This window comes from Mycosarcoma maydis, chromosome 12 (assembly GCF_000328475.2).
Source record: "Mycosarcoma maydis chromosome 12, whole genome shotgun sequence".
Lineage (NCBI taxonomy): Eukaryota > Fungi > Basidiomycota > Ustilaginomycetes > Ustilaginales > Mycosarcoma > Mycosarcoma maydis.
In genome coordinates, this window is record NC_026489.1 from 12,403 (window position 1) to 36,265 (window position 23,863).

Here is a 23,863-nt window from a genome sequence, read left to right on the forward strand (position 1 = left end):
AATTCGTTAGCCTACCCACCGCCACTCCGCTACTCATAGACACGGTCTTTCATGCAGCAGATTCGATCGGTGATTCAATTCGCAAACATGCTTCCAATCCGAACAGCGTGCACGTTTCGAGTTGTTGTACATGCGTAAAGTTAGAACAAGATGAGAACGTGTCTCCTGCCAGCAGGCTGGAGAAACAGTAGAACAGTAACAATCTGATCCGTCGTGTGCAAATACGGCGTTCTGGCCGGATCAACAAGCTCAGACTCGTGCAAGGCGAGCACAATGTCATCCGCACGTAGATGCGTGAGTCTCGACAAGTCTTCCACAGAGACTACCGTTGTACAAGCCGCATCGCCATCCATCTTTGACAGACCCGATGCTGGATGGATAGGCATCTCTCGGCTCTCATGTGCGGCTGAGCCATCGGCTGCAACTCTCGAGGACCGACGGCCCGCTGCATCTTGAGCGTCCACGAAAGCTGCAGTAACAGCACCGTTCTGACTGCGACGCGACAATTTGAATCGAGCTGGTGCACATCCTGCCCACCTTTTGAGTCTTTGCTTTCGCTTGTACAGCCCAGCCGCAGAGCTTGCTGGATTGTCTGAGGCGTCGGCTTCTGCTACCAGCTGTTGCAATTCTGCGCATGCAGCCTGGTGCGAGATCGATTCAATCGTTACTCCTAGCAGCTTGCATCTTTGTGTGAGGATAAACCATGATCGCAGAGCATCTTGCATCTTGCCTCGCTTGTGCTGATCCATGCTCGCACGGTCTACCAGTTTGGTTGGAGATGAAGGCCTCCGCTGTCTCCCTTCATCGCTGTTACCCGTCTGAACTTGGAATGGACCATCAAAGCACCCAATATGGGCTCTGAGCAGCACAGCCGTCCAAAACGACAGATATATCCCTTCAAGCCTAGATCAGATAAAGGTCTCTCTGGCGTAGCCAACATCCCCTGCCCCGCCGAAAGGTAGTACGAAAAACTCGATCATCAACGTCCCGAAGCTCTTGCTCTGAAACGGAGGGAAAGTGACGATGCAAGCCAAGCCCCTTTCAAGATCTGTGAACTGACGCTGCGTGGGGAAAACTCAGCTTTCTCGCTCTCGCTTGCTCGCTCGCTCGTTGACTTGCAGTGTAAAGCACTTTTGTGCACCCAAAACTGCAGCACAGACCCAGGATCGCCTCGGGAAGCAAACTTATGACTGTCTTGTTTATACTAGCGCCCCTACTTGTGGGTCTGTTGGTTAACATGCGCGAAATGTACCAGTTCTGTGTCGTGTTGTACCCTGGCGGTCAATTCTTCTATCAACGACTTCTACAAGTTGTCACACTGTGCACACTGCTGTTGGCATCCGTTAAACACGCCGAACGAAGCTTTGCTGTGTATGTCGCACCCTTGCTGGTAGCTAACATTACACGTCGGATTGAAGCTCCCACGTGCTCCATTGCAGCGGGTTGATTTGCTGAACGAGACATAGTTACTGAAAACTGGGTTGATGATAAGTATAGTCAGTATAACAGGCTGGGCCTCCTTGGGTGTGTGGGCAATAGCAGCTACGCCCTTGTTCGCAAACACACGAGCAAAACGAATCGCGTTGCATCAACAAGTTACGTCGGGAGGCGAGCTATGCTCTCGCAGACGCCCTCGCCCTATCGCACGAGACGCAATCGTGAGTCGGACTTGGGTTGGAATCGTGAATGGAATCGGGTTCACCGCCGTGACGTGGGGCGTGGGGTAAAAAAACAACACGGACGTGGCAAAGGTGGTTCGTGCGGGATTTCGGCTGAATTTTGGCTGAGCCGCGTCGGGTCGACCCGACCGACATTCGTGATTCACGATTCGTGATTCAGTTGAGTATACAATCACGAATGCTCGGCCAAGATGCTTATAGCCGAGTCACGAGTCTCGGTGAATATCAACCAAACCGGAGATCCAATTCACAATCACGAATCACGAATCACGAATCACGAGTCACGAATGGTGATCTGCAAGCACTTATCACCGAAAGGTACACGGGCCACGCCTCACACAGAGCCAGTCACGTGTGAAGAATCATCACGGGGTTTTTCAGCCTTAACTTAGCTATTCTCAACTCGTTCATGGTCGTGATTCTTACTGCATCCCACCACCCTCCATCATCGTCGACGACTTGGCCATGACCAAGGTAGGCTACTGCGAGCTCACTCAGCGCCGGGCCGCATAGAGTACGATCTAATGCCGCAGTGCTCTTGTACTTTGCTATGTCTTGCCCACAGGATCGCACCGAACCATTGATGGCCAGCTCGCACAGCTTGTCGACGATCGCTGGAACCAAACGCAAAGCGCAAGATATAGCGCGCGATCACGTCGTCCAATCTACATCCGCTTGGTCCAATACACGATCCCATCACGCCGACGATTGGCCTTCACAGCGCTACTGTGCCTCGCCCACTGGTTCTGTTGAACTTGGCGCGCCTGTAACGTCACGCCCCAGTCTCGTGCTGGCGCAACATAGCCAAGATGACGAACCGCGACACACCCACCAGGATGATACCGTTGCGGCCGGAGTCAATCACTCTGCCAACATCTCGCCAACCGCGAGTGCTTCAGCGAAATCCCCAGCCAGGCGTTGTCGTTCTACTTTGAGCTGCACAGAGTGCCGGAAATGCAAGATCAAATGCGATCGCAATGTTCCGCGATGCTCCAGCTGTGTCCGTCGCGGCGTGCCGTACTTGTGTCGATGGGGCGACGCACGTGATGATTTGCACGAAATGCAGCACCCACACTCGCCCATGGCGGTCGCCTCTCACTCTCGATCCAGCAAACCTGCTTCTCCACATCCCAATCCCAACGCCCATGTCTCGACGCCTAATCACGACGCTCCGGTTGAACACGCGCACACCGTCACCAGCTCAGATTCGATCAGCAGTCGCAATAGTTTGCATGCGCGCGTTAAACGTATCGAAGCTAGCCTCGCCTCGGACGCAGCTGTAAGGCCTCAGTCTGGCGCGTCATTACCACGGTCTAGCAGTTTAGATAGTCGCACGCGTGGTCTAGCGCTGCTTCCCAAGTCGTCGGTGCTGCGCTCCCTTGTTGACTTCTACTTTGTCCACGTTGAGCCGGGCATCGATGTTCTCCCTTCGCAATCGTCGTTTCTTCGTCAGATTCAGCCGCTCATCACGCGCTCGCAGCATGTCAAGGCAGCGCTCGGCCTCTCCGACACCAATATGTTGGCTACTATCAAGGCTCTGCCCGCCAAGCCAGAAAGCCATCCTGCCATCGAGAAAGTCGACCAGTCAGGCGCAACTGACGAGACGGGCATCACCGCCACCCCCACCACCACCACCACCACCACCACCACCGTCGCTTTGTCCGGCGCGTCTAGTATTGCCGACGATGCTACTCGCAGCTCAAACGTGCAAAACGACCATCTGTGGCAAGAAATCGACCTGATCGCCTTGTTGCTCGTCCTTCTACAGGGCGCCTTTGAGCATCTCACCATCAAAGAGCTTCAGCGTTACGGGCTTGACGTTGAGAATCAGGCCGAACTTGATCGTGCCTCTCAAGTGTATTGCGATGCCGCGCTCGACCTTGTGCGTTTGGACTCGCGATTAGAAACGCCTACGCTCACCTTTCTCCAAGTCGTTGTAAGCATGCGCCATTACTACCTTCATCGCGGTCGACACCGCACCTACGCCACATTCAACACCATGGCGATTCGACTTGCAATCCAACTCGGCCTTCACCGTCTCGGCAGCCTCGGGCAGGATCTTGCCAACACGGAACTGCTCGAGCAAGCCAACACAGCACCGACATTGCCAGCCGCATCATCGTCCACTTCGACGCAGCATGCATCCAACCTGTGGGGGCTCTTCCTTCCATCCACGCAGCGCAGACGTTGGCTCGATGCGTCGTACGCCAAGTTTGCTCCTCACGATCTTGTGTTGCGTGAACTAGGTCGTAAGGTATGGAACGTCCTCGTCTGCATGGACTGGTTCCAAGCCTCTCATTACGACGGCTACTACTCGGTACATCCGGGTTCCTTCACTACAGCTCATCCAATCAATCTTTCCCAGAAACACATCGAGTCTGCTCTCATGTCTGGCACGCTGCCTCGACCTTTTCCGCAAGATCATCCGACCGAGTCGTCATTCCTTCCAATCCTCAGCTCGATCGCCCAATGCTCGCTCGAAATGGCTGATGCAGCCAACAAGGGTAGGTCTAGCTATGCCGATCTTTGCGTCATCGAAGCTCAGTTGCGCACCATTCTCGATCAACTCCCGCGCTTCTATCGCCTGGATGGTCACTGCGAGAATCTGGGCGAGGTGCAAGCATTCCACCGACAAGTACCACGTCTCACTTTTCAAAGGCTCTTGATCAACGAGACGATCCACCATCGCATCCTCAAGATCCATCGGCTCTATCTTTTGGTTGGGCTTCAATCTGAAGCTTTTCAACCGAGCGCCAAGGCTTGCATTTCTAGCTCGTTGCGCCTTGTCGAACTGGTAGACATGGCAGATGCTCGATCCTGGCCTGGGCTACGCTATTGGCACCTCAAGCTGCATCTCGCCGACGCGCTTTCCAACCTTGCGGTGGTACTCATTCATCGAGCTGGCCAGCCAGAGACGGACGAGACTCGTCACTATCGCTCGTGTCTGAATCGCGGTGTTCAGATTCTGCGTAGTGGCATCATGACTGCTTATCTTAGCGCCAGCATTCAGGTGATCCGCGCCTTGGCCAGAGCCGAGCTCTCACAACGGCGTCGCAACAACGATCATGTGTCAAGCCGCCATCCGCTCGTCACTGCCGCCGACGATGATGACCAAGCAGCATGCAACAATCGCGAAGACTTGGACCAAGTGAGTGCACGCATTGGCTTGATGGCCGACACGCACAAAGAGGAGGATGGCGACAGCAGCTCGATTACAAGAGCATTGATTGCCGATGCCACTACCACTCGTTCCTCCACCACGTTTGTATCAGGAGCTATCGAAGCTTCGGGTGGTCACACACAGCCCGCGACGACTGCTTCGGCTTTGTCATCAGACGAGGTGTCGCATTATTCGTCTCCGGTGCAAATTGATCTCGACAACTTTGTGTCGAGGGTGATGCCCGGAAACACATTTGGATTCTGGCAGCCGACTTCGGCCGCCGATACGTCGCTGGCGGAGCATACAATGGCTGGGCCTGCAGAAATAATGGCAGAGGATAGTGGTGCCAACTGGTCGAATCTCACATACCCAGTTGATTGGACTGAGGTTTTGGCTCAAATCACCTCATCCACGGCTCAAAGACTCTCGGACCCAGTTGGCCGCCAACGCCCTTTTCACTAGACTTGGCTAGTCGTGGGTCGACGATGCCCCCTCGGTGTACGGACAGTAGCCTTCCAGATGCCCTTTTCTTTTTTTTTCTTTTTTTTTCTCTCTAAAAATTTTCGCAGCAGGCCATAAAACAAGCGTAATTTCCGCGTCACACAAGTCCAAGGAGAGCGGAGAGAGGAGATCATATTGTATGTGTGCACAAACGAGGTCAGTGGCAGATGAGAAAGGAATCGGGCACAAGTCGGCATACCGACGTCAAAGATCTGTATCGATCTTTTGCGCATACTAGTCGCATACTAGTCTGGAGTGCGAGCAGCGTTCCTGGCGCTTGACACGCGGCTGCCTGTAAGGCACACGCTCCCGTTGCACACACTCGCCCCGCCACGACTCGGAACAGATGCATGGCGGTGTTATGCTGGTGCACACGCCTGTCATGTCGGTGATCGCCTCTATCAGCGTCCGACCGACGGTCTCGGAGATGCTCGGCGGGGGATGAACGGATCAAAGCGCGAATCATGAATCGCATATCGACCGTGGACCGATGAATTAATTCACAGATCAACAATTCGAATCAGAAAAAAATATGAATAATTCCGCGGTTATTCATATTCACGATTGTCAATTTAGAAGTACGAGAGTTGGTGGTTACAGTCACGAGTATCTCGTGAGTCTCGCGTGGAAATGGACATTTTCTTTTCAAGTCCTCATATATGCACGCCCACTCTGATGTATTCGCGTCTAAAACAGCCGTAATTTTCTATGCACATTTTCCCACGTCCAACATAGCCGAAGTTTTAGAAGCTTTTTTCTCCATTTTGCAATTAATTGCAGTATTTTTGGCTTGTTTCTTGGCGAAACCAACAACGATTCGAAGCGAAACATCGCAAAAACATGGGCGCCAATCACGAATGGCTTCTAGACCGCCGCCACGTACACCTCGGATCACGACGGAGGGTCTGTTGATCTGTTTTCATGTACAGTAACTTAACTGGGAACTGTTGGTTCATCCATGTGGACAAGTGGCATGGCGCGGTGCGGGGTAGAAGCTTAGTTCACAATCGCATCCACATTGCCAAGTCCTGAATTCACCAACGGTGATGTCAGCGTCAGATGGAGCGCGAAGCTGAGTTCCAGCGACGAATGCTGACGGCTGAGTGCTGAGTATTGAGCCCGCACTGTGTCTCTCATGCCAGTAATCGTGGGGGCATGGTGGACTAGCATCTTTCGTCACATATTTACGCCTCTTCTGAACAGTGAACAGGGCTCGACCATTTCTAGGAACGCGTTGATTAGTGCCAAGCTGAGGATCTCCCTTGATCTGTCTTGTCGACTCTTGACTTGCCTGCTCCTTGCTTGGGATTCTCCACCTTCGCGCCTCGAACCTCGATAGAGTGAGCTTGCTGATTGCTGCAATACTCACGGCTGTCGGTCCATGCTCACAAGCACAACCGCACGCGCATTTGCATGGACGCATAAAAGTAGCATGCGCTTCGATTGCTGCGCTTCTCATGCTGTATCATGATGCGTTCCGAATGAAACATAAAGTTTAGGCCAAAGCACCGTTGTCAATCAACGTCTTGTCGAGGCACGTTGCTGCGGCTTTCGAGACGGCGCTCTCACTCACTTTGAGCACCTTCCTTCTTGGGCCGTCTTCGATTGTCTATGCAACTCCGAAGGCGGCGCGGATGGTGATCGAGGCGGCGGCAGCGGCGGCCGTAACGGTAGGTGGTCGTTGAAGCTGGATTCGCTTGCATTTTCTTGCGCCAAAAAAAAGCCATGCTGAGTCGTTGGATTCCCATATCGGAGCTTTGTTCAGTTGTCCCTCGCTCGTACCTTGCGCTCATTGTGCTTGCTTATGCCACCATGTCACCAAGTCACCAACTGCTTGAATGCGTGCAATCGTGAATAGAGCTCTTAGAGCTCACCTGCAGACATAACTTTAAAATTCCATCGTTGCCAGACAACCGAGGCAAATGCCATCACAAGAGTCGAGTCACCGCTTCCATTCGCGAAGCTCCACTGTAGGGATTCCGTAGGTGCAAGTCAAGTTCCAACGGCGGATGCACATGCGAGACTAAGCTTTCTTTGCAACTTGCATACTTTGATCTCTCGCGATGCGCTCTCTCTCGAATGCAAACCTCGCTATCTTCTCAGCAGCACAGTTACTGCTATACCAGTAGCCGCAAAGCCGTGCTTCGACGTCACCTGTTCGTCAAGAGCCGACGCCGTCTTCCCCGACTGAGCTTTGAGTCTCGAGGCTTGATTGCAAAGCTATCGTTTGCATCTGTCGTTTGGCGCTCAATGCCTGAGAGCTGGCTCGTGCCAGAACTGTGCCTGCTGCTTGTCGCTTGCAAGCAGCCACCATGTCAACGTGGGGTAAATGCGTTTCAACAAACAGGTACACTGCTCACCAGATTCGCAACGCAGTCTACCCTACACTACCGAAGCTGAGTCCACCTGTCGCCACTCAACGCGCACGTTCGGGTGGTGTAGTAGCAACCCTTACTCTTACATATAGATCAAGCTCCGTGTCGGTTTCGTCAATCTGTGGCGACAAGCTGTGACTTGCCCACCAAACTCTAACTCTCCTCTTGTTTCTTGATCCCCTGGTCCTGTTTCTTGATCCCCTGGGTAGTTCGCTACTTGGCTCAACGCCATGGCTGGAAAACGTAATCGCTGGACACGAAATGAAGATGAAATTCTTAAGAAGGCGGTTCTTTCCAGCGCTAAGCCAAGACCAAGCTGGGCCATGATCGCCAAGCATATACCCGGTAGATCCAGCAAAGACTGTCGCAAGCGTTGGGAGCACGGCCTCAATCAAAATCTATCGCGAGGCCCCTGGTCAGGATCCGAGGATGCACGCCTCAAAGCAGCCGTCGCAGAACATGGACTACACTGGGCACTTGTCGCTACAAAGGTAGGCAAACGTACTAGCGATCAATGCGCCAAGAGATGGTGTGACGTTCTCGATCCCTCGCTCAAAAAATCTGAATGGACCGCTGACGAGGATTCAGCGCTGCTTGGCCTCTACCAGCAGCTCGGAACGGCTTGGGCCAAACTCGCTACGCATATCCCAGGCCGAAGCGCCCTTAGCTGCCGCAATAGGGCTTGCAAGATCCTGGTCCAACGCGGCGAGCCAAGACCAGGTTCGGTCGAGGCAGAAGAGCTTCGTCTCACAATGCTGGCGCAACAGCAGCCCAATAGCAACCCATCGAGTCCTTTATTGTCTTGTTCGTCACCTATGTCCGCGTCGGGTCTATCGGCAGCCGCAATAACAAGCCCTCCCCAGCTGAATTCTCAACCACAATTCATTCAGATGAGCGACAAGGATCTGAATTCCGTCTTGCCTTGGCATCGATCGCCTAGCGAAAGTGTCGGCCACATTTATAGCGAGCCCGGCGGCTGGCTACCAGGCTCGCCAGGCGATGCAGTCCTCGACAGTCTTCTCGTTTCTACTCCTGGCGCCTGCGATGACTTCTCCCTGGGCATCGGCATGGCTCAAGGCGGCAGTCTTCTCCAGACCTTGTTCGAACCAGCAGCAACGACAAGTGCATCAGAGCTGCAGTTCGATCTTGCTCCGCTATTCGAATCTGCATCTGTCAGCAGAGACCAAGCCACACCTGTCCCCGGATACATAGAGCCAGTCGACGGACGATCGGATCTAGACATGATCGATCTGACAAGCTATGCAGCGCCTTCAATGTCGAGCTGGACAGCCAACGAGAGTTTGACTAGCTCTTCTAGCTCCACAAGTCCTTGCACGCGTTGGTCAACCCCAGCCGAAGACTCTGGTCGCCTCACCTCAGCAAAGGAATGGCTGTCCTCTGGTGAGGCTAAGCCGAGTCCTGACAACGAGACCAGCTACACAAGTAGGCTCAACCACATGCATCCTCCCTTGCAAGCGTCGAGAGCTACGCAAGTATCAGCTAGGCGCATGTCGTTGCCGGCGCTCGGACAGATCATGACCATGGCTGGCGACCCGGCACGCGTGCTACAAATGCTGGCTACCGAATTCGATGCTGACCGCGTCTGCTGTAGAACAAGATCAACGAGCACCAATGCCGACGTGTCGAGCAAGACGTGCTCTGGCAGCGACGACGCGTGTCTCACGTCTCGGAACGTGGACTCGAGCTCAAGCTCGAGCGCCACCACTTGGCAGCGCTCCTACACAGCTTCGGAGGCGTCGACACTACCAGTGTGGATGCACACACTGCTAGATACCGCCTCGCACTCGACAAACACTCTAGAGACCGACCAAGTCATCAGCGCCCACGCGTGCCAGACGATGCAACATCCGTTGCAGCTGTCGTCTAAGCCAGATATAGCCATGTTGCGCTTGCCCAATTTTTCTGGTGACCAAGTATGGCTCGACAACAGCCACAACCAGCACGGCAGCTCGAGACACGTTGTTGAGCTGTCCGGCTTGGTACGAAACATGGCAGATCTCATGGCAAACATGGCCACCTTAGCGCGTGCTATTTCGAGCGGGGGCACAGCCAGCGCCACTAACACCGTGGTCTGAGTGATAGATTCGATTGACCGTATTCTGTAATGTGACTGATTCTGCCTGGGTATTGTGTACATCTGTGGTTGTCCCCTGGTAGACCTCGGTAGCGTTTGCATTCAGACTGATACGCTGTTGATTCCTTTAGACACTGTTGTTGGTGCAGCGGAACCTCAACTCGGAGCGGAGCATTCGCGACTGAGCTAGTTTGCTCGGTAAGCGACGTAGCAAGCGACGTGCACTTCCGCTGCACGTCGATGCATGTGCTAGCTAGATTGCTGCATTCACACGATTCCGCCCACGTTCATCGCGACTGCTGCACGCAGTCTGGCTCGTGACTGTTTGCTTGTATGTGTGAGCGGTTTCGTTCGACGCTGCATTGCGCCGGTTCACACGTCTCTTCGACCAGCTGGACAAGTGGCGGCGACCCTCGTGGTTCCATCTGCCCCGACCTCACGTTGCGCCTACCTACCGTCGTGCGGCTTCGGTTGCTTGCTTGCATCCCTGTCTTGGGCTCTCTATAGCTTGCGGCAGCTGAGACCCGGCGAGCTAGGTCTCGAACCCCTAGCATCTCTTGGCAACAGCAACCAGTCACAGATCGAGGATTTTTGCGCGCTAGTTCTGCCCAACCATACTATACATTCGAGTTCAAACGAGCGCGATGACGTTCTGTCCATCTAGCGTGCTAGCTGGTGCCTGTTTTTGGGTACTCAGACATTCACGGTTCGCATTGGCACTTTGGTATCTGATCGCGTTGACGTGAGCACATTCGCCATGCGTTCCTAGATTCGTGATTCATGATTCGTGGATTCGGGTGGGTTGCTAAACGCCATTTTTCTCGCGATTCCCTTTTAGGAAGGATAAACCCACGCTAGTGCAAGCACTTGCGGCGCTGATGGATAGATCATGGCAACGATTTTGATCAATCGTGGGTGTACACGCCACCGTGCCTGGCTCAGCTACGTGGTGACACACAGTGCGCTCTTGGCGTCGCTCCTTGACGCTGGCACGCGAGATGGATGGCAGCCAAGCAGGTCGTCTCTGCTCCGCCATTCGTGATTAGCTCGGCTTTGAACGGCTTCGGCTGCAGCTTCGGATGCGCTCGTCTGTTTACAGGATCACGTGCTTTGTACCTGGTGTGTTTCTACACGAAAAGAGCCGGGTGACGAGCTGAGTCGTCCAAGGAGCGCTTGGTCCGCGCATCTGTCTGCCATCCTTGGTGAGCAACATGTGCGGTCGGTCGCTTCTGGAATCGATCGGGGATAGCCGCGATCTCGTCTTCCCCCTCTAGGAAGACAACTCCCATTCCTGCCATGTGGTGTGAAGTGACTGCAGCCAGATGCGCAATAGCGTCGCAATACAGAACCACCAACGTTGAGTGTGCAACACGACGAGTCAGCGCATATCCGGATCCAAGAAAGAAAAACGCATCGATGCATCGATAGACTCACTGTGACAGTGCAGCATCCAAGCACCAGGATTGTCAGCTACAAAGCGCAATACCAACCATCCCGCCGTAGGCAGCAAAAACGTATCGCGCTTGGGCGGGTTATCGAGGTTGAGCTGCACACCATGCGCCATAGCTTCGGCGGCACTTTGGAATTGCCAATCGTCATACTCGTTGGATCCCAATACCCAGAACTTGTGACCGTGCAGATGGATCGGATGCGGTGGTTCGGCGGGCGCTGGAAACAGAGCGTTCTGTGCATTTTGCAGAATCACATCCACCACGTCTCCCTTGGCGATGCGGATCAGCCAATCTGGATCGCGCGTACCAGTGTACTGGGACGAGTTGGAAAACAAGACGGGCAAATTCAACTCTTCTACCATTCGAAGCGGGCGCGATGCGATCGAAAACACGGTTGGCTCGCTCTGGTTAGCGTGGAAGATCAATGTCCTGTCGACCTTGGACGGTGGCGCGTCGGCGATGAATGGCATCGACTTGATGGGATCGTATGTGCTGGTACCCTCAGCAGGTGTAGCGTTGTACTTGACGTGCGATCGGCTCATGTCGCGCCATGGATCCGCGACCGAGACGCTGGTCTGCTCCGTCGTTCGTCGCTTCTGGTGCGGCGCATCTTGGTATCGCAAAATTCCAACGCCTCCCATCACCTGGGCGAATCCAGCGCTATTCGCTCGAATGTAGTAGTCGCCTCCGTCCGGCTTGTCTGTCCTGACCATGACTCCGTACCTCTGACCGATGCTGACGGGCAATGCCTGCACTTTTTCCGGAACAATGTAGTCTCCATCCGCTGAAATCACCCACAGATCGTGAGCGTCGATGCTGAAAACCCACGTCCACTCGCCTCCCACATTGGCAAGGTTGATCAAGGTCCACTCTGAATGTGTCGGAACGATCTCGAGCTGGCCAGTGCTGTTGCTGCATCCCATGGGCGACGTGATGGTGTGAGCACTGTAAATGCCCGAGCCTGGGATCACAAGGCATCCACGCGCATCCAACTTGCTCTCGAAGAAGGGCATAGCGTCGAACCGACCGCCCGCAGCTTGATTCAGCGTCTCGGCGCTAGCACAATAGATGCTACCTTTGCCGTTGAACAGCACACTGTCGACGCACGTGGTTGGACGACCGCTCGCAAAGAACATTGCCAGCGCCTCGTCCTCTTGCACGTGTTTCCAATCGTACAATGCCAAGTTTCGAGGCGAGTCTTCGGCTTGTTGCATAGCGGCCACTTGGTCTCCACTTGGATCGATCAGCTGGAACGGTCGTGGACGCTGCGCCGATGGTCGGATGTACAGCAGCCCTTTCACCCCATCATCCAGGTAGCCGCGCAGATGAGCGTGGTACCAGTGTAGACCTGTTTGATTCGTCGGTGTAAACTTGTACGTGTAGTCGCCCAACGGAGGAATCGCCCATTGCGTTACTCCCGGAACACCGTCCATTTCCGGACTACCGATCTGCAAGATTCCGTGCCAGTGTATCGTGATATCCACTGGCAGGCTGTTGTGGATTGAAATCTCGACATCGTCACCTGTAGCCGCCTCAGACCGACGCGTTAGCTCTCGTTACCTAAACCCATCAGGTCGCCGTTATCCAGGGCTGGCTACGGCTACTCACCTTGGTCCAATTCCAGCACTGGGCCAGGCGTATGTCCATTGATGCCAAACGTCATTCGATAATGACCATCTTCTCGAAAGCATGCGAGTAAGACCAACAAGCAACGTGAATCAGCCAAGGATTGTTTGAAAAGTGTTTCTTCGCCAGCTGTCAATTGTACACACCTGGTGCCTCGTATAGCGGTGAAATGGTCCAGTCATGCTGTACCGTCTTTGCAAACACCATCCAAGTGCTAGAAAGCACTAAAAGCGCTGTGAAAAGTGGTGATATGTAACGCTGCATCCTTGTACACAGTGGTGGTCGAGCGTAAAAAGGCGTCTTCCCAACCGTCAAAGCAACGCAGATATACGGCCAGCAAAACTCCGATGATTACTTTGTTGTGCCCACCACCGTGCAGTCATCTGCGAGCAAGGATCGGGTAGACGAGTTGCGCAAATCTGCAGCATGACCCATCTCGAGCTGGGCAACCAACTCGCGCAGTCTACTCGGTGCTAGTCGGGTATCGTCGCTAACGGGTAAGTGTCTACTTGACGCTTGTCACAGGCACGAGGTGCAGTCTCGACGCTCGAACCTCGCTAAAGTGTACTGCCAGAGCATTTGGCAGCCTCCGGCAGCGTTGCACGTTGTTTTCAACCGCGCATGTGCGCCAGGCTACCACTCCGTAACTGCACGCCTGCTACAAGCTGGGTCTTCTGGTGTGTGCGATCGATCGCGCAAACAAAAGCTTGAATGGCACGAAGCGGCTCTACCGCTGATAAATGACGGCAAGCGGTATATGGACACAGTGGCTGGTGATATGGCTCTACGAAAGAGAACGCGAGTATTTGAGTCTTTTGGTTGGTGCGCCTCTCCTGTAGAGAACGAAACGTTACATGCAGGCGTGGCTCTGGTCCGCACCTCCTCGTCCGCAGGCTTCACAGATCGATACACCGATGCTCTTAGCGATGGCCCGCCTGGTGCGAGCCAATACGCCGCTCAGGTCTCCAACACAAACATCATGATGCCGCGCCACGTCAAAGATTGTTGCACCGATCAACGGTGTCAAGAGAAGACTTTATTGGACAACATTCGGAGCGAAAGGAGGTCTGAACCAAGTGCGCATTTGTGTACAGAGTAAAACTGCAAGTCATATCCACGACTCAATGATGATAATGAGAAGAGCGAATGAGATGCGCAGCGCGTTCAGCAACCGCATAGACAGCGGACTGAATCTGCGTGGTGGGGATTTCGGGGAACACGCTAGCATCGACAATGCGCAGTCCATCAACGTTGAACACGTTGAGGTTTGTGTCGACCACGCCCTGCTCGCGTGTGCTTGCCATGCGTGCAGTACCGCAAATGTGGTGGATGGTAGCCAAGGATTGATAAATGGCCTCATCAATTTGGTCGTCGGTCTGGATGTCGAGACCAGGCGAATTTTCATCCACGAGAATGCTGGCTAGTGAGTCGGAAAGCATGGCTGCACGCAGCCTCTTGAAGCCCCATCGCAAGATGTTGAGATCCGCAGTGGACGACAGATAGTTTGGGTTCACCAGAGGAAGCTCTTCGGGACAGCTTGAATTGAGTCGAACGCTTCCTCGTGACTCGGGCGTGGTTAACACAGGGATCACAGTCACAAGCTGCCTCATCGACGAGCAGTATAAAGATCAAGAAAAGTTTGGTGAGCTGGGTGAGCTGATCGCCATCGTCTTTGCTGCCACAACGCTCTGCTCGCACTTACATTTTCGGTATTGGATGGGTTAGCAAATAGCGCAGTGTTAAACAGGTACTGCAAGTGGTTTTGGTCTTTCGGCAATTGCTGGTGGTACGTAGCATTCCAGGCTTCGAGCAAGTGGTCGGGCACTCGCTCGGCAGCTTGTGAGCCGCCCAGATCCGAAGTGAGCTCGCCTTTGTTGCGCCTGTAGTCATTCTGCAGCTCTTCAAGGTAGGTTTCGTTCAGCCACTGAGCAGTGGTGGTGATGTTATCTCTAACCCGGTAGGTAAATACGGGAAAGACGTGATCAATTGCATGCGATCCTACGGCGGGCGAGTTCAAGATAGTTTTGATTCCGTGCTTTGCCAGGTGCCGAGCTGGTCCAATACCAGATAGCATGAGCAATTTCGGTGTCTGTACCGCCCCGGCTGCCAAGATTACTTCTCGCCGAGCTTTCAACAAGACCTTGTTCTCTGGTTTCAAACAATGTTTGAGAAACGAATGTCAATACTTCACTCTTTGGCTATCACAACAGGTTTGCAAGACTCACTGGAAACAAGGTCGGTTACCCAGACACCGTCGGCGATTCGCATTTTGGAGCGAATGCGAATCTTGTCGGCCCGTGTTCGTGTAAGGATACGGACATTCTTGCGGCTCTCGAGGAAGGGCATGTGGGCTGTTGCAGCCGAAGATCTGGTGCTGTTGCTAGGATCAATCGTCATTGTATGATAGGCGACACCGATTGAGCTTCCTGCATTGAAATCGATCAGCGGAAATGAAGGTCCACCGTTTGTGCTATTCTGGAAAGCGGCGACAAAGTAGCTTGCAAATCTCTCTTGATTGTGCGGATACGAGACTTGTACGGGCCCCGTCGTGTTGACGTAAACGCTTGCATCATATGGAGAAACAGCAACGTCGGTGTCTAGCGGGTTGAAGTGCACCGACTTATCAAAGTATCTGACCATGTTCGACCAGGACCAAGCCGTGTCATTGAGCTGAGAAGCCCACTGATCGAAGACGGATGGAGCACCACGCGAGTAGGCCATGAAGTTGACACTGCTTCCACCACCCAGGCCAAAACCTTGCTGGTATACGATGCTGCGCTGCTTCGCATGTTGCTGGGGAGTGGTGGTAAGGTTCCAATCGTATTGGCCTCCGCTCAGTCTGGTCACGAAACCAGGGACGCTGACGTTGGTAGAGCCCCTGGGATCATCGCCAGCTTCAATCACCGTCACAGTGATGCTTGGATCCTCTGAAAGTCGCGAGGCGACTACCAGTCCAGAAATCCCGCCTCCGACGATAATGTAATCCGACGTCAGGTGCTTCACCGCTACTGCGTGCACACTGGCAATCGTGGCAAGTCCCACGAGCAACAGCATGCGCCAAAGATGCTTGTAAGAAGTCGCAGAGCTGCTTGAAGCCATCTTGAAGAAGCTCAGATGTCTAGGTCAGCGCCGTGTATGTAAGGTATCTATGCTGAATTTCAGAAAGATATCAAAGTGTAGGTTGCAATATCACCCTTTTAACGCTTCTCGTCGTTGCGTTGATCTCCGGAACGCTCGCCACGACTTTCTATGAGGATTTACACCATAGCTACTAGTAAACAGCTGTCATGGCCCTACAGACGTCCCGAAGCAGACCGACGCCGTACGAAGTACCGTATGCCAAGCTGCCCCATTAGTGACTCACCAGGCAAAGACTCTTTAAAAAAATGCTTAAAAAAGATTTAACGCCGGGTAACGGCGAATCACGAAGCGTAAACGCAGCTCTTGTAATGAAGCTAGCTCGTCGTTTTACCCTGGGTCGCCATCGTCGCTGAACTCGGTCGGTCACAATCACGAACGGCTTGCAAGTGAAGCGTGCCGTTCGTACTTTGTCCTTTCTGATAGTTTCCAGGTGAGAGCTTTTCCAATCGCGGGTAGATGCGGCTCAAAGAGTATTACATAGGCGGACGCAGCAATCACGAATCCTTGAAACTTCTGCTGCCTCTACCTCTTCGGCTGACGTTCTCCTTACTCGAACTTGTACAGCCCTCAACGATACTATGATTGGCTCACACATTCATAGCAGCGTGAAGAAAGCGATCATGCTATTGGTGCTTGTCATGATGGCTCTCTGCCACCATTGTGCTGCTCAGACGCAAAACCCGGAATTTTTGCCCACTGCTGGAACGGTTTCTGCGCCTGCTGCCAATGCCATCTTGAGAGCAGACGGTTCCAATATCCACATTTTCTACAATGGTGTCGGTAAGTCTCTGCTCTGGTGATTAAGCTACGATTGCTCGATGATGATCCGTCTGACGGTTATGACGATCGAAATCTGTTCTCAACGGACAACAGCTGCGGAAGGATTCGAAAGCACACGATTGGAGCTTTACCTGCTTACCACAACCAACGGTCTCTCTGCGCCTGGCGTGGGTAATATCTCGTCTGGCTATCAGCGTTTTGGTGGTCTGCCTGCTTTGGCCAATTTGCCACCCAACGATTTCCAGAACGGCACTTCTGAATCACTTCGTAATGATCGTCGCTTCAACGCGTACAACTACACCTTGCCTCTACCCAACAACTCTGCAGCAGGAAAGGTGGCTGCTAACCTCACTTTCCTCGAGTTCTACCGTTCGCCCGACGACCAGGGCCTCGTTTGGGTCTCACTCAACTACCATCCAGTACTCATTGATGCCAGTGGCTATTGAAGCAACTCAACGTGGTCCATTTCAATATCAATCTATTGCGAACAAGAAGCAGTCGTGAAGAGTGCATTCAGCTGAAAGATGGTATGATTTGCGCTTGCAAAGGCATTCTTTCTCGGTGAATCCGAAACAGTGGACAAGAGCTCACAGCAGACCAGGCCTGATGAGACAGTGCCTTCAGATCCAGAGTGCATAGCTATTGGAGTATGCGGTTTCCGAAGTCATTGCTGAGCTTGTCAGTAGTAGCAGCAGGCGACCCAACTGCCCAGGCAGCCTCCAAAGGCTTGTTTCGACGTCTGTCAGGCAACATTGGCTCGATCGTTTCTACTGTGATAGTGGCTTCGCAATCTGCACCTAATGTTCAAACGAAGTTCAACAGGTTCAATGTTCAACGCTTGCTTGCTCGTCAAGGAGCCTTTGAATCTCTTCTCTATGTACATATGACTTGGTACAGATGTTGCGAAACTACGTAACAGCCGAGCGAGGAAGCGATGCTTCAGTGCTATGGCCCGGCCAAGAAAGAACACACCTTCTCCAGCTCGGTCGAAAGACTGGCTACATTGCGCTTTGCAAAAGGCGTAAAGTGGTTGCCTGCAATCTCGCAGCACATGGTCAATTGTCCGATGTGATCCCATCCCAACGTAGCATAGTTCTGCTGCTCGCCACCATAGCAGTTGCGTTTGAGAAGCCAGCCGTGTCTTTCAAAGTCGCTCTCGCTGAGGTTGCAAGTCCAGTAGGATTCTCGACTTCGAAGCAGGCACAAGTCCAAGGTGGCAGTACCGTTGGTCGATTTGTTCGACTCTAGGACGGATCCGAGCGCCGTATTCGCGTCAAGCTTAGCGCGCTTGGCATAGCCGACCATGGCAGCACCAGAACGAAGGAAGGACGCTTTGATGAGCTGGCGCGTCAGCCCAGAAAGACGATCGACCTTGTCCGAGTGACTGCGATCGTCGACTCCATTTGGCGTGGAGCGCGTCTGAGGCATGAGCGAAGCAATGATCGTAGCGTCCAGGGGTGTGTGATCCAAAGGACATGGCGAATCGATGGCCACGGTGCCTAGAACACGCTCCGAGCCGGATCGGTCCTTGAGCTGGTAGCCAACTTCCCATGCCAGTACACCTCCGAACGACCAACCGCCCATGATCAAGCCACCGTCTCGATAGACCGAATCAATCCTATCCGCCAGCATTGAGGCATGCTCGACAATGTCCAAGGAGCCAGCCGACGGATCCCACATGCGCTCATGGTGCAGGATCCAGATGTCCCGAGTCTGATCCGCAGGAAGTGAGCATGTTGTAGTTGCGATCCCGGAGCCATCGGCGCAGAGGAACAGCGGTGCTGCTCCTGAACTGTTGCCAACACGGATACGTACCGGATTCTGCTCCATGCGAAGCGCTTTGCGCAGGAACTGTGCGTCGGTGCTCGAGATGCTGTGCCAGCTGTCTGCTGCGGTCGAGATCGGCACAGTAGGCTTGTGGTTCTGGTCGAGTGTGATCGCCTTCTTCCCGCCTTCGACTACAGGGCGCAGCGTGCTGGTCTGAGCGTGCGCAGTGGCCTTCACTGAAATATCAGCGTCTCTTATCGACTCTTGAGCTGCTTTCTCTGGCTTTGGCGGGCAAACAGCGCTCAAGTACTCCTGGAAAGTGACGTCGTTCGAAATTAAGTCAACGTCGAGCTGTGCTGTCCCAAATTCTGTACGAAGGGCCTGTACGAGCTCAAGAATGCCAAGAGAGTCCAATCCTAGTTCTTCGAGGGTTGCGCCGTGCTGATCGGCCAGCCCAGCTGTTGACGTGCCAAGGATCCTGGCCAAAACTTCGGCAGCTTGAACTTCTGCAGCTTTGCTATTTTGAGTAACAACTTCCTTCTGAGGAATGCCAGGATACTCCATAGCTGCCGCTGAGCTGCTGTCAAATGCCTCGACCAGCGGTGTCGGTGATGCGCTTTGCACAACGTCAGTGTCTCGATCCTTTGCTCCAAGGCCATCGTCTGAGCTGGCGAGTTGGGCGAGATCTGCAATGGTCAATCCGGAGTCGATTCCGATCTCTTCGAATCTTGCGGCAAACTGCTTACCAACGCTCTTGTTGAGGTACGAGATGAGTTCGATGAAGAGCAGCGAATCTACACCGAGCTCTTCGAGAGTGCTTTTGGGATCTATGCTATTCTCGTTGATGCCCGTCGCGAGTGCAATTGTGCTGATGATCTTTGGGAGCATGTTTGTAGGCCGGCCAGATACCTTCTTCGCATGTGGACTTGCGATCGTGTCTGAAGTGTTGGTGTCTGAACTGTTGCGTTCCGCTGCGCTTCGGCACACCGCCTCTGCAGGCATGGGAGCGACATGTGCAGCACTGATGCAGGTTGATCCGTTCAACACTGAAAAGAAAGACCGCTTGGAGAGCTTCTTGAAACGGATCTTATCGACCGAGACGATGACTCTGCCGTTCAGCGAAAGAGCCTGAGCACTCGCCAAAAACGATGACGTCCTAGCATCCCACTGTAGCTCTACTGCGATCTGCTGGACCGAGTCATGCTTGCTGGCCATGTCAAGATATCGCACCTTTCCAACACTTTGAGCGATAAAGACGACATTGCTCTGATACTGCGGTGATGTGTGCGCCATGTAGCCGCATGCGTGGAGAAGCGTGTCTTGCAGGATCGGACTGAGAACATACTCTCCAGACCACATCTGCTTGTGGATCCGCTCTTTCGCCTGATCGGTGAGAGTTGCTTCGCCATTCGTAGCATCCTTTGTCGTCCGAAGACTTGCAATTGTCTGGTACAAGTCGGAATAATCTACCACTCTGTCAGCAAATGTAGCGTATAGATCCTTCTGTGCAGTGGAAAGCACCGGTGGAGATGGTGTTACGATTCTCGCGACATCGATTGTCGAGTCGGCGCCCATCGGTTTCACAGCAAGAGACGCCGACGCGTGGCTGGTAACTTGATTCTTGCCGCTGCACGATAAACAAGAGGACAAGATCGTCACTGAGTATACCATCCCTCGATCGTTTTCGAGCTCAGTGATTCGTTTCAGCTGGCAGATGATCGAGCCTGGATTCGCTTCGTCGTACCGGAGAGGCGCCGAATAATGGACGTCGGCCAGCTCCAAGATGTTCGGATTGGAGTGTGCTGTTTCGCTACAGGCATTCAGGTGCTTCTCGGCGGATGCCAGCATCATCTCGTGGTAGACAGAAGCCGGGCACATCCCAACTCCTGCGACCTTGTGACCCAGTATCTCGTCCTTGACTTCACGGACAGGCAAGACATAAGCTGAAATACCTTGTTCGCGCACAGAGTGTATCTGACAAGCCTCGACTTGATAGCGCTTTTTTGCGGTTTCCGTAGATGGGCTAGCTTGACCGTGGGCACTTGCTGCTGCTGCGACCAACGTCTCGGCGGAAGCACCATTCGTCTGGATTTGCTGCTTCTGTAATGCAGCCTGTGCCACCTTGGCCTGGTAGGACACCCAGTAGCGGTCCTTTGCAAACGAATGGAGCGGCAAATCGGATAGAGGTGAGACTTGCTGACCTGCGATAGCTAGGAGCTGTTCGAAATCGATTTGGGCTCCGTAAGTATACAGCGCTGCCAGAATTTCCCACATGGACATTGATTCTAGTTGGTCGAAAGCCTGGTCAAGTGCTTCTTGCGTGTCGAGCTTTGCGATCAGACCGACTTTGTTGTCTGTGAGAATGACGATACTCTTTGGTCTCGAAATCTGCAAGTCGGTGTCTATTTCGGCGGTTTTCAGCTTGTAGAGCGGTGCTAGAGCAAGGTCGGAGACGCTAGCCTCGATGTTCATGCTTTGCTCCAGCGCGTCCTGCAATGGGATAGCACCTGTGTACACTTTCCATGCGAGTTGGCTCTCATGTGTGGGGGCTGCGATGCGCAGGTTGTCAACACTCCATGCGCTCCAAGTCTTGAGCGTGGCGATATTTCTTACGAGTGAGAGAGCTTTCTTCTCACGCCTTGAGGACGAGCAGAGCAGATCAGAGATGTACTGAGTCTGGCTAGTGGGAAGAGCCTGAACCGTTTCATCCCAAAATCGTTTGAAGAGCTTATCTGACCAAAGCCTCTGGCGGGCAAAGCTGGAAATGTCCAGGTGTGTGGAGAGGAGACCGACCACGGGTGCTGACGCTTTACCGATTCGCTCGAGCTTTTCGCCCGCATCGAACCGATCCAAGGCTGAAGCAAGCTTGCCTTCGATCATGTCCAAATTGGCGCCGGGAACCGAGAAAGCCAATCGGTAGTGCGGGTGGTGAATGCGCCTCGCGCAAGTCGAGTAGCATAGCCTGGATCCCAGTTCATCGTTGCAAGCATTTCTAGAGGCACGGATCCAGACAAGATAGTCGCAAATCAGCTTGTGCATACCATGGGACGTGCGGGCAGACAGGCAGAACAGCGAATCTGCATGCGCATTTTCTCTGGCTCTAAGAGTCGAAGACGAAGGCGGGACAGTAACGTGCTCCATCAGGATTGCGCTAGCATTGGAGCCAGCAGCTCCAAAAGAGTTGAGTAGCGCGACTCGTGGGGCTCCGTTTGGAGGTCGAGGCCATTCGGTCGCACTTGTAGGGATTTGCACCTTGTGAGTTTCGACCAGTGCTCGCAGTTCCGGGTTCAAAGTCTTGAGACTAACCTGGGGAGGAATCTGAAAGTGCTTGAGCATACCCAGAAGCTTGCAAAGTCCAGCAAAGCCCGCTGCCGCTTCAGCGTGACCGACGTTTGCCTTGACACTGCCGACCATCAACGGCACGCGACGTCCCGCAGTGACGCCCGAGGCAGCTGGCTGGTTGCTCGTAGAACCGTATAAGCTGGTCACACTGGCCATCTCGCAACGATCGCCAGCTTTGGTTCCTGTTCCGTGCATCTCGACGTAGCCGACCTGATCCGGGGAGATGCGCGTATCCTGGTGGAGCTTTTTAAAGAGTGCGTGCTGGGTTTCAACGTGCGGATGTGTGATAGATACGGCAAGTCCAGATTGGTTGAGAGCTGTTCCACAAATGACTGCCTCGATGCAGTCTTGATCATGGACAGCGTCTTGGAGCTTCTTGACAACGAAAGCGGCAACGCCTTCCGCCCTACCGTAGCCATCTGCTGATGCATCGTAGGTCTTGCACTTTCCGTCTGGGCTGAGAAAGTGGCCCCTCCAAAGTCCCAGCATGGTGAGCGGACTTGAAATAATGTTGACTCCGGCCACCAGAGCAGCTCGACAGTCGCCCGTCTGAATAGCGCGACAAGCCATGTGAAGAGCTACGAGCGACGAAGAGCACGCAGTATCCACCACGATGCTGGGACCCGACCAGCCGAAATGGTGCGAAATCCGACCAGCCATAAAGGCGCGCAACGTGGCAGGCGAATAGAAGACGTCAACCTCTTGACACTCGAGATTGGCAATGTAATCGTCGGTAGCTGCAGCCACATATACACCAAAAGTCTCTGGCGCATTGCTGACTAGATGAGACGTGTTGCAGTAGCCCGAAGCTTCAACAGCTTCATGCGCCACTTCTAGTAGCTTGCGTTGCTGGGGGTCCATTACGCGAGCTTCACGCTTGCTCATGCCGAAAAACGCAGCATCGAACGTATCTGCATCGTCTATCACGGCTGCATTGCGTACACCCATGCGTCGATAATCCCGGCCGCGCTCTTGGGACTCGGTGTAGAACTGTTTGATGTCAAAGCACCGTTCCGGGATCTCGTCGATCGCTTGAGCTCCCGCCATCAAGAGGCTCCAAAATGCCGACGGAGAATCAGCTCCTCCGGGAAAGCGGCAAGAGTGACCGACGATAGCAAAACTTTGACTTGACATGCCGATAGATTACCAATGTGGCTAACGCTGGTTTACCGGAGAGTAAGCGAACGAGGACGACCAGTAGTTTGTTTTATAAAGCTCCAGGCTCTTACTCAGCCCGACGAGGCGAACCGACCCTGACAACGAACGAATACGGACCCGTGTCGACGGAAAACCAGTAGCAAGAGCTTTGCTTTGTCCAACTTCCAGCGCCGATAAGCGCCCTTTCCACACCGGGCACGTTCTCTGATCTCGATACACTGTGCTGTGAGCTCGAGCATAAGGGTACGTACACACGACAACAGCCTACCAGTGTCGCCAAAAGAGCGCTCGCTTTGGGCTTGCTGTCGAACAGCGCGAATCTCAAACGGCGGTCCACTCGTGACTACATCGGTTCCGCCAGCGTCACCGAGCATCCCAGATACTCACGAATGTAAATCCATCTAGTCCTACCGTGGTACCAGGCCAGCCAAGCTACAATCACGATTGACTCTCCTCACCTTTGCTTACGGTACGGTATCTACCCTGATCTGATTCACGATTGATGACGCCGGGTAAAAATAATTATTAATAAAAAAAATAAAAATAAAAAAGTCTGGGGCTAAGGTGAGGTGAGGTGAGGCACGAGGTGAGGGGCGCCGAGGGAGGTAAAGGTTTCCTTGTATCTCTCTAAGCTTGACCGACTGCAAGTCATCTGCTGACTGGCTCACTCGGCTCATAGTGAGGACCGTGTGCATTGGGAAGCATCCTTGATGTGAAGCACAAAAGTGTCTGATTTGTGAAATCGCGCTGGACGAGCAGCGAGCATTGCTCCGTTGGTTGATAAAGCT

At 53.5% G+C, this 23,863-nt stretch overlaps 8 protein-coding genes across 8 annotated transcripts; 3 read left to right on the forward strand and 5 right to left on the reverse strand.

Annotated features, from left to right (window-relative positions):
- Positions 1 to 140: 140 nt before the first annotated feature.
- UMAG_04098 (uncharacterized protein) lies at positions 141 to 749 on the reverse strand (the record flags this gene model as incomplete). Its single annotated transcript, XM_011392304.1, has 1 exon — positions 141 to 749. One exon carries the CDS (start codon positions 747 to 749, stop codon positions 141 to 143), a length of 609 nt encoding a protein of 202 aa, XP_011390606.1.
- Positions 750 to 2,229: 1,480 nt separating this feature from the next.
- Positions 2,230 to 5,301, forward strand: UMAG_11110 (uncharacterized protein; the record flags this gene model as incomplete). The annotated part of the gene is made up of 1 exon (XM_011392495.1): positions 2,230 to 5,301. One exon carries the CDS (start codon positions 2,230 to 2,232, stop codon positions 5,299 to 5,301), a length of 3,072 nt encoding a protein of 1,023 aa, XP_011390797.1.
- A 991-nt stretch (positions 5,302 to 6,292) lies between these two features.
- Positions 6,293 to 6,799, reverse strand: UMAG_04100 (uncharacterized protein; the record flags this gene model as incomplete). The annotated part of the gene is made up of 1 exon (XM_011392305.1): positions 6,293 to 6,799. The coding sequence occupies one exon, from the start codon at positions 6,797 to 6,799 to the stop codon at positions 6,293 to 6,295; it is 507 nt and encodes a 168-aa protein (XP_011390607.1).
- A 1,146-nt stretch (positions 6,800 to 7,945) lies between these two features.
- Positions 7,946 to 9,811, forward strand: UMAG_04101 (uncharacterized protein; the record flags this gene model as incomplete). The annotated part of the gene is made up of 1 exon (XM_011392306.1): positions 7,946 to 9,811. The coding sequence occupies one exon, from the start codon at positions 7,946 to 7,948 to the stop codon at positions 9,809 to 9,811; it is 1,866 nt and encodes a 621-aa protein (XP_011390608.1).
- Positions 9,812 to 10,937: 1,126 nt separating this feature from the next.
- On the reverse strand, positions 10,938 to 13,151 carry UMAG_11111 (uncharacterized protein; the record flags this gene model as incomplete). Its single annotated transcript, XM_011392496.1, has 4 exons — positions 10,938 to 11,101; positions 11,245 to 12,783; positions 12,870 to 12,941; positions 13,034 to 13,151. 4 exons carry the CDS (start codon positions 13,149 to 13,151, stop codon positions 10,938 to 10,940), a joined length of 1,893 nt encoding a protein of 630 aa, XP_011390798.1.
- Positions 13,152 to 14,008: 857 nt separating this feature from the next.
- On the reverse strand, positions 14,009 to 15,986 carry UMAG_11112 (uncharacterized protein; the record flags this gene model as incomplete). Its single annotated transcript, XM_011392497.1, has 3 exons — positions 14,009 to 14,488; positions 14,590 to 15,035; positions 15,113 to 15,986. 3 exons carry the CDS (start codon positions 15,984 to 15,986, stop codon positions 14,009 to 14,011), a joined length of 1,800 nt encoding a protein of 599 aa, XP_011390799.1.
- Positions 15,987 to 16,606: 620 nt separating this feature from the next.
- Positions 16,607 to 17,254, forward strand: UMAG_04104 (uncharacterized protein; the record flags this gene model as incomplete). The annotated part of the gene is made up of 2 exons (XM_011392307.1): positions 16,607 to 16,808; positions 16,902 to 17,254. The coding sequence occupies 2 exons, from the start codon at positions 16,607 to 16,609 to the stop codon at positions 17,252 to 17,254; spliced, it is 555 nt and encodes a 184-aa protein (XP_011390609.1).
- A 499-nt stretch (positions 17,255 to 17,753) lies between these two features.
- Positions 17,754 to 23,051, reverse strand: UMAG_04105 (uncharacterized protein; the record flags this gene model as incomplete). The annotated part of the gene is made up of 1 exon (XM_011392308.1): positions 17,754 to 23,051. The coding sequence occupies one exon, from the start codon at positions 23,049 to 23,051 to the stop codon at positions 17,754 to 17,756; it is 5,298 nt and encodes a 1,765-aa protein (XP_011390610.1).
- Positions 23,052 to 23,863: the final 812 nt, after the last annotated feature.